General features: G+C 37.7%; 1 protein-coding gene across 5 annotated transcripts in view; it reads right to left on the bottom strand.

Moving 5' to 3' along the window:
- LOC132819436 (echinoderm microtubule-associated protein-like 6) overlaps window positions 1–15,748 on the bottom strand; it is a 512,298-nt gene that overhangs the window by 395,328 nt on the left and 101,222 nt on the right. For all 5 annotated transcript variants that reach the window (XM_060830942.1, XM_060830941.1, XM_060830940.1 and 2 more), the window contains exon 8: window positions 11,649–11,786. In XM_060830942.1, the coding sequence (XP_060686925.1) occupies window positions 11,649–11,786 (138 nt within the window). The remainder of the gene's footprint in view (window positions 1–11,648; window positions 11,787–15,748) is intronic.

The following is a 15,748-nucleotide window of genomic DNA, read 5'->3' as shown; positions in this document are numbered from 1 at the left end:
AGTTGGCATCATCAGAACAAACCACTTCAACATACCACCCTGTAACCTGGCCAACTTCTTGGCTTGCTTGCAGTGCCCCAGCGAAGTGCCTCAGTGCAAGCTAGAAGAATAACACCTCATTTTCTATTTGGAGTTCCTGCAGTCTTCCAACTCAATGTCAAGTTCAATAAATTTAGGGCTTGAGCTCTCCCATGTCCCTCCCCAACTCCTGCACACCAGGGCTTGTTATCACATAGTCTGCTATTATACACAACCTATTGTTAGCCATTAACAGTCCCCATTAATAGCTATTCACCCTCCTAGCCAGATCATTATCCACTCCTTTGTCTGTCCAACTACTCTTCTCTCTCTTTGGGCTTTATCCCCACCTAGCGTTTACTTCTTACCCCCTATCTTCTGCATTTGAACTGACATTTTCCTAGTTACCATCAGCTAGCTCTGAGAAAGGGTCACTCAACCCGAATGTTAACTCTGATTTCTCTCCACAAATACTGCCAGACCTGCTGAGCTTTTCCAGCAATTTCTATTTTTGTCTCCGATTTACAGCATCCGCAGTTCTTTCGATTTTTTTTTTATTATTAAGTATTGAAGGCTCTTATGGCGAAGTGATGGTGTTTCTACCTTTGAGTCAGGAGGCTTGGGTTCAAGTTTGAGCTGGACGGTTAATTTTTAAAATAAAGTGCAGCACAAATTCAGCAACTTCTGGATTAATAATCAGATTAAAATGGAAGATTTTTGAAATAAAAGACATTGGAATTTTAATCGCACAACTTGGGCTGAGGGCTGAACAGGAAAAAAAGGGTAACTTCTCACAAAGTTTTGCTTCTCACAGAATCATACAGACATAAAGCATGGAAGCAGACCCTTCGGTCCAACTTTTCCATATCGACCAGATATCCTAAATAAACCTAGTCCCATTTGCTAGCATTTGGCCATATCCTTTATAAATCCTTCCTATTCATGTGCCCATTCCCATTCAGATGCTTTTAAATATTATAATTGTACCATCCTCCACCACCTCCTCTGGTAGCTCATTGCATACATGTACCACCTTCTGCATGAAAACGTTGCCCCGTGGGTCCCTTTTAATTAATTCCCCTTTCACTTTAAACCCATGCACCCTAGTTCTGGACTCATCCACCCCAAGGAAAAGACCTTCTCTATTTACTCTATCCTACCTGCCATGATTTTATAAATGTCTGTCATGTCAGCCCTCAGTCTCCTATGCTCCTGGGACAATAGCCCCACTCTATTCAACCTCCAACCTTGGAAACATCCTTGTAAATCTTTTCTGAACCCTTTCAAGTTTAACAACATCCTTCCAATAGGAGGGAGACCAGAATTGCACATAATATTCCAAAAGTGGCCTAACCAATATCCTTACAAGATACAGTCACATGACCTCCCAACTCCTATATTCAGTGCTCTGACCAACACAGGAAAGCATACCAAACGCCTTCCTCACTATCCTATCTACCTGCGACTCCAGGAATTTCAAGAAATGGTGAGCTGTGCAGCAACTTGTCAACCTCATTGATTGATCACTGCCGACAACCATGACAAGCTGCCTGTCCGTGCGAAACAGCAAAACAAGAGAGCCTGTAGGTTCTAAGTGAGGCAGCAAAACACATAAAAGTAAGGCAAGGATACTGTGAGTATCCAAGTTAAAGAGAATGCTAAAAAGACATGCTAAGAGGTCTACCCTGCTCCATTGATGAGATGGGTGTCGGTCCCTACACAAAAAGTAGCAACGAAAGGTGTCAATGCACTACAAAGTACAGGACGAAGGTGGAATACATCATTCCAAGTTTGTTGGAGAAGTACCATGATTGTGTGTTGAGGCTTCTGTCTGTCTGATAAAAGCTCTGTGTACTGGTGGTGGGTGGGCAAGGAGGAGGTGGAGCACAGTGGCTCAGTGGTTAGCACTGTTGCCTCACAGCACCAGGGTCCCAAGTTTGATTCCAGCTTCAGGTGACTATCTGCGTGGAGTTTGCACGTTCTCCCTGTGTCTGTGTGGGTTTCCTCCCACAGTCCAAAGATATGCACCAGGTGAATTGGCCATGCTAAATTGCCCATAGTATTAGATGCATTAGTCAGAGGGAAATGCATCTGGGTGGGTTACTCTTCTGAGGGTTGTTGTGGACTGGTTGGGCTGTTTCCACACTGTAGGGAATCTAATCTAATCTAAGTGGTGAGTACACTTTTTCATGTCAGTAATTGCTAGTATCAAGTTTATCTCTGCCTCGTGGGAGAATAGCAAACTGTGTTTAAATGACCTAACAATGAACAATGTTCAAAGTTTTTGGCTGCAAAATCAGATTTTTTTTTCTTGAGGATCACATTTTTCTGATGTCTCCATATTTTCCCAAACTGACTCATTATTTTACAAGTTTTCAGAGGGTGAAAGAAGTCTGCTCATAGCTCTGATTCCAGAAAGCAGTGTTCTACTGCTAAATCAGAATGTTTATATTTTAACTACGACAAATGAGTGAAAGAGTAGTCAGTTAAAATTAAATTCCTACATTAAATTTTTCTCTTAAAATAAGACTTACAAACCACTGCTGACGGTCTCATATCTTCAATATAGCTAACTTTTGACTTATCTTTAACTATTGAAAGATTTTTACAACTCTGAATGCCAAATTTCAGTTTCCTCCATCAATGTTCTATTGTTACGAGCATATTGTCGAGGTCAGTGATATCAGGGGAAGGTTTTCTCAAAGAAAATATTTTGAGGTTCTGACTGACATCCAATTACAATAGGCATTTATAAGTAGTTAGTTATAACTGAATTAATTAAACCTCAACAATTTTAAAAGATTGTAAATTACACACTACAACTGACACTAGTAGATTAGACTTAGAATTGAAAGATAAAAACATGCAACAGAGGGGGAGGGGAGGTAATGTAGGTAAACATAGTAACTATCACTAGAGAAAAAGTACAAGGGGAATTAACAGGGCATTAAGCCTGTGGGACTCTGGAAATAACGACAAAGATAGTGAATGCATTGTTTGTAATTTTCCACGAATCAAGTCCCTGAGGATCAGAAAACTGTCAACGTAACATATGTATTCAAAAATGGAGACAAAAACTGGTAACAATAGACTGGTTAGCTAGACATTTATCACTGGGAAAATGTTAAAGTTTACTATAAAGGATATAATGGCAGAGCAATTAGAAATACATGATATCATCAAGCAGAGTCAGCATGGCTTCATGAAGGGGAAATCATAACTGACAAATTTATTACAGTTTATTTTGAGGAGGTAAGAAGCAGGATAGATAAAGAGGAACTGGTAGATGGAGTATATTTGGATTTCTGAAGTACTTCAATAAGATACCTGTTACATCCCACTGGAGTAGCATGCTGTAAATAGAGTCCCACTTGAATTGTACCAATTTTTTTTAAAAGGTACACACTGTACCCCAATTTACCTGACATTCAGTCTAAGGTTGATAGAACGCACAAACTGATTTCTGTGCTAAACAAAAGTTATTATTTATTATAAGTAATTGGATTTTAGTTACAAATAAACAGATATAAACCATAGGTAGATAACATTACTCACTAAAGCTCTAATTGTATTATAAATCCCTCCTTTATACACACACACACACACACACACACACACACACACACACACACACACACAGAAAATAGAATATTGGCAACATTTTTAAAATTTTTAACTTATTCTAAGATGTTACACATAGGATAATGTATCCATACCTTTTTCATTAAGAAGATAAATAATTTTTATAATATGGTTGCAACAAAAGGCTCAATCTGACTAGTCACGTGTTCCAAACTTTAAACTTTTCAATAAACGCTAGTGGCTTATGAAGCGTGCAAATTGGTGTTTCCTTGTTTCCATCTTGGAAACAAGCCTAAAATCTTTTTTTTTATATATAGAGTGTTTCTTCTGATTCTGGTTTAGTTTCTTAGAAGCATCCCACTAGTTTCTTTGTTCCTTTCATATCATCCTGTAAGAAGACAACATCCTCCTCTAATTCAACTATTACTTTCAAAAGGTATAGAAAAGTCAGGGACAATCAACATTTGCTTATTCATTAAGGTTGCCTTCAGCTTCTCAAGTAAAAAGTGAGGTCTGCAGATGCTGGAGATCAGAGCTGAAAATGTGTTGCTGGTTAAAGCACAGCAGGTCAGGCAGCTTCCAAGGAACAGGAAATTCGACGTTTCGGGCACAAGCCTGATGAAGGGCTTGTGCCTGAAACGTCGAATTTCCTGTTCCTTGGATGCTGCCTGACCTTCAGCTTCTCAAGCACTATGCATTTTGTCGATCATGTGATGTTTGCTTGTTTTGTGTTAAAAGGTGCAGCAGTTGAACTGAAATTAAGCAAAAAATTTCCTGAAACATACACTCATTCCATAAAATCCAATGATTTCTCATTTTGTGTTAGGAATACTAAATTATAATGAAGGCTTCACTTTCACTGTCCTTGGCAACACCAGTCTTTGTCCAGTGGTGCTGGAAGAGCACAGCAGTTCAGGCAGCATCCAACGAGCAGCGAAATCCTGGATGCTGTCTGAACTACTGTGCTCTTCCAGCACCACTGATCCAGAATCTGGTTTCCAGCATCTGCAGTCATTGTTTTTATCTAACCAGTCTTTGTCCAACCAAATGTTCCAACGAAGTCACTCATGCATTCGCAAATTCACTTTTGGCTAAATTTATCACTAATCCAGCTACCTATAAATGCTAAAATAGGTCTTCAACTTGTTTCACATGATTTTCCCAAGTGCTACTATAAACCACAACATCATCTAAATACATGATGTAGTTACAAACACCAGTTATGACTTGATTCATAAATCTTTAGAATATGTCTAGGGTCTTCATTGACTGAAATGGCATCACACAATGTTGGAATAATCCATTTGGGATAACAAAAGCAGAGATTTATTTAGCCCTTAACTTAAATGACTTTTGATGATATCCCTTAAAATCAATCTCTAGAAAGAAATACGACACTGCCAACAATATCAATGCAATCTTTCAACTGGACACAACTGAGGACAAATCTGTTTTCGTGTCTGTGTTCACTTTTGTATAAATTAGTCAAAGTCTAGTTAATCCAGGTCTAGGAATCAACACTATATTTTTTTATATATTCATTCACAGGAATATGGGCATCACGGCCAGCACTTCTTACCCATGCCTAATTGCCCAAAAGGCAGCTAAGTGTCAATCATATTGCTGTGGTTCTGGAGTTATGTATAGGCCAGACCAGCTAAGGTCAGCAGTTTCCTTGCCTAAAGAGTATTAATAAACTAGATGAATTTTTCCAACAATCAACAATGATTCACAGTCATCATCAGACTCCTAATTCTAGATGTTTATTGAATTCAAATTTTACCACCTACCATGGCAAGATCTGAACCAGGGTTCCCCCCAGAACATTACCAGAGTCTCTGGATTATGTAGGAGACAGTGGGGTCTGCAGATGCTAGAGATCAGAGTTGAGAGTGTATTGCTGGAAAAATACAGCACGTCAGGCAGCATCTGAGGAGCAGGAAAATCAACGTTTTGGGCCAGAATCCTTCATCAGGAATGATGAAGGGCTCCAGCCCAAAACATTGATTTTCCTGCTCCTTGAATGCTGCCTGACCTGCTGTGCTTTTCTAGAAACACATAATCATCTCTGATTACATGTCTAGTGATAATATGTCTAGGCCATCAACTCCTCTTACACTGAACTCCAGCTGCTTTGACTAGGTCCAATCAAGGGGCTCTTTAACATGTACTGAGCTTCTGTTTCTACCTACTTGTTTATCTGGCCACAAGGATGATTTATTGGTTCTACTCTCCTACACCCAAATCGTGTCTAGCTAGCATAATCCATATATATTTCCACAGATTGCCTCATACTTCCTCAATAGTCTTGGAAAATCCTTCATTGTCCCTTCTCCAATAATCCAACACACTGTCCAACTGTCTCAATATTTCTATGTTAGCTCATCAAATTGTAGGAGTTCATTTTGAGAGCTGTCTTCTACCTCAGTCCCATTATCTCCTTCTGGTAAGATGGTAGTGGAGTAGCCTCTGAACCCATGGCTCAGCCAATCTGTCTGCCTTTCTTTTCATTTATTTTCTTGGTTTTGAAAAAGAAAATTTTACTACTTACCTTTTGGTGAAGAGCTCGGTCGCAGCAACAGCATTGGCAAGTGGGCCCTGTGCAGACGCGAGTAGGCTCAACAGCCTGGACTCATGGCAGCGGCATTGGGGAGATTTTGGGTTCCCAGCCACTTCTGCATCATCAAAGCAGTACTTGCACCAACTCATGGCCACTGCAACAGAGGCCAGTCTGGGTTCCCAACAGCATCTGAGTCTGGTGCAAATTCATGAAGGCAACAGACACATTGCCAAAATCCAAAGATGTGTTAGGTGGATTAGTCAGAGGGAGATGTGTTATGAAGATGTGGGTATATCTTTAAGAGAGTGAAGAACTTGGCAAGTAAACCGAGTGCTGGAGAATTTACAAAGTAACATTTGATTCAGAACAAACAGCACTTGCTGAGTTGCTATGATACAAAAACACAAATTTGAATTCAGCCAATCAGTTTAAATTATACCCCAAAACATATCAAACTCTAATCCAATTTGAATTGAGTGTACTGACAATCTTAAAAGCCAATGGCACAATCTGATGCTTTGGGAGTTTAAGACCGGGGAAAATTGAACAGCTGAGAGAAGAACTGCCAAGCCCAGCATGTAAACAGACTGCTTGAAAAATAGCTCTCTTATAAGTACCTTTTCTATTAGTAACCTGTGACACAGAAGTTCCTAAGAAGAAGAAAAAAAGATACAGGAAGATCTGAGTAGAAGCACGAAAGCAGCCTGGTTTTGAGATAAATGTGGTTTTGTAAATCTTAATTGCAAGTTTTATTGGACTAGTATAGAAGGGAAGGCAAAAGATAGGTTAGAAGAAGAAATTGTAAATAGTGGTTAGTTAATTATTCTCTGTTATACTTTAAAGTAAAAATTAACAACTTTATTTCTTAAATAGTTCTTAGCCACTCAGAGTTTTACAGATTACGGCACAGGATAAATCTTTTCTCTGTTGCTGGTTTTAAATTAAACAGGAGGGTTTACCCAGTGCCTTAACAGATGGGTCTGGGTGTGGACTTATTGGGCCGAAGGGCCTGTCTCCACACTGTAGGGAATCTAATCTACCTCAAATCATCATTAAATTGCTTCCTACATATCTATAACCTTCTTTAAATAGGGTAACTAATACTGTGTACATTACTCCAAATTTCCCCTCTGTATATGCAGATAGAATTGAGGTAGAACATCAACCATGATCTTGTTAAATGACACAACAGGTGCAAAAATCTTAATGATCTACTTGAGCTCTTATTTCTTTCTTATGAACCAGTTTAAATCTGGAATCAATACAGAATAGGTTGAAAATTTGCAAACTACTTGTAGACCTAGCACTCAACATAAGCAAGGGGCATAACATATAATGTGATGGAGATACAAGAAGCATAAACCAATGTAATATCAAGAAATTATGCTCCATGACAAGCAAGTGCCTTCCAGAATCAAACCTGAAATATGTTACTGACCGCTTGAAAGAATAACTGTTATGCATTGCTTTCCCAGAATTTCTACTATTCATAGAATCCCTACGGTGTGGAAACAGGCCATTTGGCCCAACAAGTCCACACTGACCCTCCGAAGAGCATCTCACCCAGGTCCATTCCGCTACCCCGTAACTTTACATTTTCCCTGACTAATGCACCTAACCTACACATCCCTGACCACTATGGGCAACTTTGCATGGTCTATCCACCTAACCTATACATCTTTGGACTGTGGAAGGAAACTGGAGCACCCTGAGGAAACCCATGTAGACAAGGGATGAATGTGCAAACTCCGAGGCTGGAGTTGAACCCGGTTCCCTGGCACTGTGAGGCAGCAGTACTAACCATTGAGCCACTGGGCTGGCTCATTCTTGCCATGTTAAGCCCAGTGTGAATTATACTCGCCAGCAATGGGTCACAGTTACATTCTGGAGATGATGGAAAACTGACATCATGTAGGTCAATGATCTTTTACCATAGAACCACAGAAAAATTATGGCAAACAAAGCCCATTGTGTCTGCACCTGTAAACAAAGATATACTTCTGTTTACATAGGATATATGGCACTGAATCTGATCATTTAGCCCAACCAGGCTGTGACAATGCAAACTTTACAGATTGAATGAATTACTCTTTCTGGAATAAACTGTTTCTACAGGTGAAAGATATCAAAAAAAAATTAAAAGCAGCACGTGAATTGCTCACTTCAGGAAGACAAGAGATAACAAGTGGTTGATAACTTTCTGTCTTGTAACAAATGGGCAATTATGTCCACTTAAGTAATATTCTGAAGAAAAGGGGTTAATTGCAAGAAAAGCTATGTTTTAAACAGACAACTAACCCTGAATATAACAAGGAACAGAGGAACTACTTCTGATAAGAAGGCAAGCTACAGACTTCAGATCTCCAGGAAAGTAATCAATGTTGGGGATAAAAGAATCCATTGAATCATCAATGTCCCACCAAAAACTTAAAAGAGAAAATTGTAGAAAAATCCAACACCAGAACAAGTCAGTAACAGAACTTTGAAGAACAATAATGCAAAAGGATCAATCCCTGGACACCTCCAGAGACTTTTGTTTAGAATCCTGGCCAGATTCCATCATTAATCAAGTAACAGCCAAGTTGAGTTGTGAGGCTTAGCTTGTTTACTTAAGGGGTCTTATTTTAGTTGATACATGCAATAAAGCTTAAATCATTGTTTCAGTACTTGATTATCTGTGATATTTCCAAATAAGTAGCCGAAGTAAAAGTAACTTGTGATTTACTCACAACAAAGTCATGCTGATTTTTATGCACCATTGAAGTCTCCTCCCACCTATTACTAAACAAATAAAGCTAGGATTTAACAAACTTGTTTTCTTCTGGGACCTGGCTTGTCCAGTATTAACATCAGCTAGGGTCATAACATTAAATGAGAATAGATGGGAGGAGGCTTCAGTGTTGCATAAAAACCAGCATGGCCTTGTTGTGTACCACTGAAGCCTCCTCCCATCTATTCTCATTTAATGTTATGACCCTAGCCGATGTTAATACTGGACAAGCCAGATCACAGAAGAAAGCAAGCTTGTTAAATCCTAGCTTTATTTGTTTAGTAATCATGTTTAGTAATCAGTTACTGTACATGTTCACAAAAGATACATAAAGAATTAAGTATTTTTTAAACAAAAAGGCCTGAGCTATATTACACCATAAATAAAAAGGCTGAAATGATTTCATAGCACATATCATATAAGGATTCAAGCTCATTCTAGCTCTATTTCCTAGCAATATCTAGGAAACCAAACCTTCACACTTAAGTTTCTTGCTCAGCACACGCTTCTGTGAATTTCTTTGCAGTCACTGAACACTTTTTCTCTTTATCTGGTGCTTCTCTCAGTGACACCTAAAACAAACTGCAAATAAATTCATAATGACTTTAACTTCAAAGAAAACCCAAGTTCTCTAAATTCAGTGTCAACAATCCTTCAGTATCGAGCATATTCCACACTAACTGACTTTGTGAATTCTGCTATTCCCTATATGTTACTAGAGCCCTACTGCCAGACAATAGCATTTTTTTGCCCTAATTTATCTATTTTCTAGTGCATAGAACTATAAAACCTCAAAAATGCACATAAACAAAATAGCTCTCCAAACTTCTATATGCCACAGCCCTCAGCTCACTAATGAACTTAAAAAGGTCTACCCATGTGTTTCCCTCTTAACATACAAAATAAAAAAAACCCTCAAAATTATAAATTATTCATAATATTAAATTTACCATAGTAGCCAGTTCTGCAGAATAAACTTGGCTACTTTTCCCTTAAATACATCTATATTTTCACTTTACCCACTGTGTGACAAGAAATTCTACTTTCTTACCACTCTTGGATGAAAAGGGTTCTTCGGAGTTCCTTATTGGATTTTGTGATGACTCTCCCATCATCTCTACTTTTGTTTTTCATAAGAGCAAACATTCTGTTTCTACTCTATTAAAACATCTCATAACTTCAAAGAACTCTCCAAGATCATTTACCAACCTACAATTTTCCCCCCACCAAGACAGAAGAGATTCAGCCTGGCATTTCTTTTCCGATAATGCATACCCAAAACTTTCCAATATCATCGTTGTAAATCTTCTTTATACTTTCTCTAGGATCTATGTATTTTTTTTAAATATGGCAACTCGAATTGGATGCATTACTCTGAGTCTGGTCTAACATTCATTACAAATTTAGCATAACTTTCCTACTTTGCTAAACCTCTAAAATAAACCTAGTACTTAGGTTGCTTTTTTTAAGTGGCCATGTTAACCTGTGACAAAATTTCAGTGACTGACGTACTCTGAGATAATCTGTTCTTCTACCCACATAGATTTGTGCTTTCCAAGCAGTAAGTGACCTCCCCATCTACCAACATGAATCAACTTGTTCATTTATTGTTTTCAAACTCCATTTGACAATTATTTCTCCACTTTTAAAAGTAATAAAATTTTTAGAAATTTTTATTTTGAAGTTCAAGTTTTTAATATAAATGGTGAATCTTATGGAACATCACTACCACTTCACACCTTCTACCACTCTGATTAACTATTTTTATTCTTGTCATGAAGCCTGCTAGCAATGCATTGTACCATTTTCCCCTAATTTCACATTCCCTGATCTTATTCACTAGCCTGTTATAGGGTAGTTTATTGAATATTTTTTGAAAATTCAGATAATGTACATTGATTGCACTACATTCACTCACTTATTTCTATATATAAAAAAAGGCTAGTTAAGTAAGATTTTCCCCATTGAAATCCATACTGACTATTCATAAGTAAACTTCTCATTTGTAGTTACAATTTTATTCTCTCCTTTAGTACAGATTTCTTTATTTTCCTATCTCTAACAGATCTATAATTTCATGGACATATACTGTCCCCTTTTAAAATGTAAGGATTGCAATAGCTATGTTTCTTTCTCTAAATCATTTTCTAAAGAATGTGCAATCACTCTTCTCTCTCTTTCCTCAATTCTCTTTATGTACATTGATGTAATCCAACAAGACCAGATTCTTTAACCTCTTCTGGCTTGCTTTGCATATTTGTGTACAGCCCCCAATTTAAATTTAATTGTAGACATCTCATCACTTATCTCAGCTAATTATGACATGCCTATCTATTCAATCGCAGGAGGAAATACTGAAGCAAAATAGTTATTCAACTTCTTTGTTTTCTCTCTATTTTTACCTGTGGTATTATCTTGTGTACCTCTTAATAATCCTACCCCTTCTCAGTCTTTTTTTAATTAGTGTAGCTATGAAATACTTTACTATTTAATTTTACACTCCTCAATAATATAATTTCATTGTTCCTCTTTCCCTTCTTAATTATTTTTTAAAGTTTTCTCCTAATTTCTTCACATTCTTTCTTAAACAACAGTCTTCTGCTAGATAATTTTCCTTAATCTTCCATTGTTCCCTCACAAATTTATTTATGGAGTATCACTAATATTTAGCTTGTTCTTTTCTTTTTGCAGAGGGCAATGAAGAAAATGTCTTCTTACCTGACTCTGAGTACAGTAAACGAACCATCCTTCATTCCTAGCGCAAGCTGTGATCCATCACTACTGAAAGCAACACTGCGTACTGCCTCTTCCATGTTACAGCGTGCAATAAGAGCATGGTCAATAAGACTCCATAAACTGTGTGCAAAAATGAAATAAAACATTGAATATCACAAAATTATTTTGTATTCCTCTCTAAAATAATCGTTTGTCCACTTGAGTTTAGCTCCTTAAATAGATATAAGTTAAACCCCTTCTTGAACATTCTGAATTCATTAGGTAAGACTAATTTCCAATTTTTGTCAGAAGAGTACAATCATGCTTCATATTCTTTCCAAAGTAAACCATCATTAACATTACAGTTGTGAAATAATTCACAACTGTAAATGCATTCAACTTTTCCAAATATACATCATTTATCATTACTAAGAAGCAGTTTTTAAAGAACATGTTCCCCAAATTTAACCTATTGTACCCAGCAAGAATGGGGTATATATAGGTTGAACATCCAACTTGATTTTTTTGTTTCACTGAAATTGTGGTGAGTGAACATCATGCATTTGTCACATGTGTACGCTGTTCTCACTTAGCACATTAGACTAAAATCAGGACGAACATATGCAGTGTGAAAATCTAAAACAAAACAGAAAATAATGGATACAATGGTCAGTCAGCAGGTTTGAAATGAATAAATAAGAAATACTGTGTGTTCTCTCATCTTCATAGCTGAAAACAATTAAGGATAATCTAGAATTTTAACAGAATTGGTAGATGGGTAGATGAGTTAAAATCTCACCTAATATCAATTAGGTACACAGACTACTTAAAAGATAAGAACAGGAATAAGAGTGTTTGTCCGACATGGAACGGATGTTTAAAATAGTTAAAGAAGTAATACAAACAAATGTTTTAGAATAGTTAAATAATGATAAGAATATCTAAAGTAGAAATGAGAAAACTGGAGACATGGGACTGGATTTTCATCATGGAAGGAAGAACTGAGCCAGAAATTTTCAGTCTCACCAATGTCAGCTGATGGCATTTTCATTTTTTTGATGAGGCAAAGTTGGGGCCTATGGGAAAAGTTGGCAGGGAGCGAATAGCAAATAAAATCACTCACAGTCGCTCAAACATCACCCAAAAGTCTAACGCAAAGCATAGCACAACGTGAATACAAGTTGAAATCATAGTTATTAATAAAACAAAAGTAAATTTAACACAATACATTTAAAAAATGTACAGTACCTCTCACAGAAATGTGTGACATTGGCGGATGCGCAAAACAGCACTAAGACCGGAGCTGACATCGCACATGTGCAGAATGGCACAATGACCAGCACCGATATAGTGCACACGTGGACACCAGCACAGAATGAAGCATGCAAACTGATCCCCATGAGAATTGCATTATTGTCGATGGAGATGAGCATTCTCCACTGTTCCCTAATTCTTCGCATTGTTATAGCCAAATTGCGCTGCCGAAACGCACATTATTCCAGAACTACCTGTATAGCATCAGCATATAGTGAATCATCCAGGCAGAAGCAGACTGCACCTAGGCCAGTTAAAAGCATGGATCATTTGCCAGAACAAGTGGCCCAACAGATAGGCTCTGCATTAGAGTGCTCAGAGGTAAGTTTTGCTGCACACTTAGGGAAAGTACTGATGACCATGGACCACTGAGCTGCTGTGTGCATTGACTGCAATGCTGGACAACCTCCATTCACTATCAAGAAGCATGAGGTGTCAAGTTTCAACTTGACAGAAGTCATCAGTAAAAGCCTTCCCTCTTGACATCTCTGCTCCATCTACCTGTCCATATCCACTGAGACTACTGTTGTACTCAGGTAAAAAGTGAGGTCTGCAGATGCTGGAGATCAGAGCTGAAAATGTGTTGCTGGTTAAAGCACAGCAGGTTAGGCAGCATCCAAGGAACAGGAAATTCGACGTTTCAGACCAGAGCCCTTCATCAGGAATGTTGTACTCAGACCTTTATGTATATGAGCCAACTAACTCTTCTGCCATTCCTGTGAGGATGTAGTAACATTAATTGCCAAATCAGGAATTCAACACAACACCTTCAAAAACATTCTAAACTACTTGCTGACGGTTTGCAATAGTAGATATGCCTGAAGGTTACCTTACCTGCAATTTGAGTGTCTCACTCTTTAAGGAGGTGCAGCAGTGTCCACCTTATAAATTCATACTTGTAGTTTGTTGAGTGGTTGAGAAATTAATTCCATGAACTACACTGTCTAAATTTGGTGTCCTGGAGTCATCTTAGGAGCAGGAGAATTGACGTTTTGGGCATAAGCCCTTCATCAAAATGAGCTCATTCCTGATGAAGGGCGTACATCCGAAACATGATTCTCCAACTCCTCGGATGCTGTCTGACTGGCTGTGCTCTTCCAGCACCATACTCTTCGGCTCTGATCTCCAGCACCTGCAATCCTGATGTCCTATGTGTCCTTTTTTTGAAAGAAAGTTGGACAGGTCATGCAGGAACTGACCAAGAGACAACCAATGTAATTCAGTCGCACATTAATTACAGTTAAAAACACCACAGAAAGCTAGGCTAGTTGGATTTGCCTGATAAAGAGAATACTTAGTTACAAGATTTAAGTTTCAGGAAAGCCACTCTTGGGAATGAAACACATGAAATCATGGAATATTACTCCTGCAGGTGTAAATTACTGTTGAGATTTTCAAATTTTAAAATTCAATATTGTTCTCATTGTTTTAAAATTTTTCCTCTCTGCCTGAACCCAAATTTTATTTGTCTTTCTTTTCTTTTTCTATGTCTTATTTGATCTATTCTTTCTAATTCCTTCACCTTCATTTCTCTGTTTTCAATCCATGAATCTTATTATTTAAAGAGATTATTTGTTGTGTCATTTTCTCCAAAGTCCCAGATACCCATTGTTATCAACTTTAATTTCAGAAACTTGTAGACCAAAGTTTTTTCCAAGCTCTTGGCTCAGGGAGAAAAGCTAATTAACATAGCACTATGTGATGTACCGCTCCAGCAAATTCTGAAGCAACACAGGAGATCTATAGGGACACATTTCAAAACCATACAAAAATCAAGTGTGTATTCAGGCCAAGAATATCATGCCAATACTTAAAAATTGAAACTTCAAGGCTGGCTAACTGCTTTGTGCTGATGTTGGTCAGAGCATCCAGTTGGATGAGCCCGGATCCAGGCCCATTCTAAGCATTTAATGAGGATTGTAATGTTGAATTTTCAACTTTTTAAAAATTTTTCTACCTTTATACTAAATGTCTGGTTTATTTCTGTGTTTTAATATGATGCCAGAGTGCAGTGACATTATACGATACTTTTCAAAGTATTTGCAATAAATATATGTGACAATAAATATTTAATATATCACAAAAGAAAAACAGTTGGTCCATCATGCCATGCAGACAATTTCTAAATACATCATCACCATGGTCCCATAGCCAGCTGCCCAACTTCTCCAACAGAACCACTGCTGAGATCCAAAACAAAAGAGTAAAGCATTTTAGGCCAATCTGCGACTAAGTTCTAGGAATTTAATCTCTGACTATGAAGTAACCTAACAAGTTCCAGGAGATGATGGTGATTGGAGCGTAGATCCTCATTATCTACTTCTAAATGCAGTACACTTTCAAATTTTCATAACTACGTTTTCTTTGGATTGTTTCACTGGAGGTCACTTTTGTCTATTCCACCCCATAGCAATACAGGGGGTATTCTAACTCCAAATCCAAGCAATTTACTTACAGACCTTTAATCTTCTTCTCAGTTACAGCATCTTGCATCTTTGCAACAGAGTTCAGATCTTTGCAAGAATGCTTTATGCTCCTAAGTGGAGTCAAACACAATTTTCCAGCTCTAAAAACAAGCTAAAACTATTGTGTTTTTAAAATATTTGTGATCAAATAAGGAAAATCAAACAAATACTACAGAATAATGACCAACTATATAACTTACTGTACTCCCTTGTGAATGCCACCAGCAAAATACAAAGTCCAATTCTGATGCTGTTGATGATGCAAAGTTCCAAACTGATGATTCTGAATTAGCCAAACGTACATACGCTAGTCATATAACCAGA

The sequence above is a fragment of the Hemiscyllium ocellatum genome, chromosome 10, assembly GCF_020745735.1.
Source record: "Hemiscyllium ocellatum isolate sHemOce1 chromosome 10, sHemOce1.pat.X.cur, whole genome shotgun sequence".
NCBI lineage: Eukaryota > Metazoa > Chordata > Chondrichthyes > Orectolobiformes > Hemiscylliidae > Hemiscyllium > Hemiscyllium ocellatum.
This window is presented reverse-complemented; position numbering and strand designations above follow the sequence as displayed.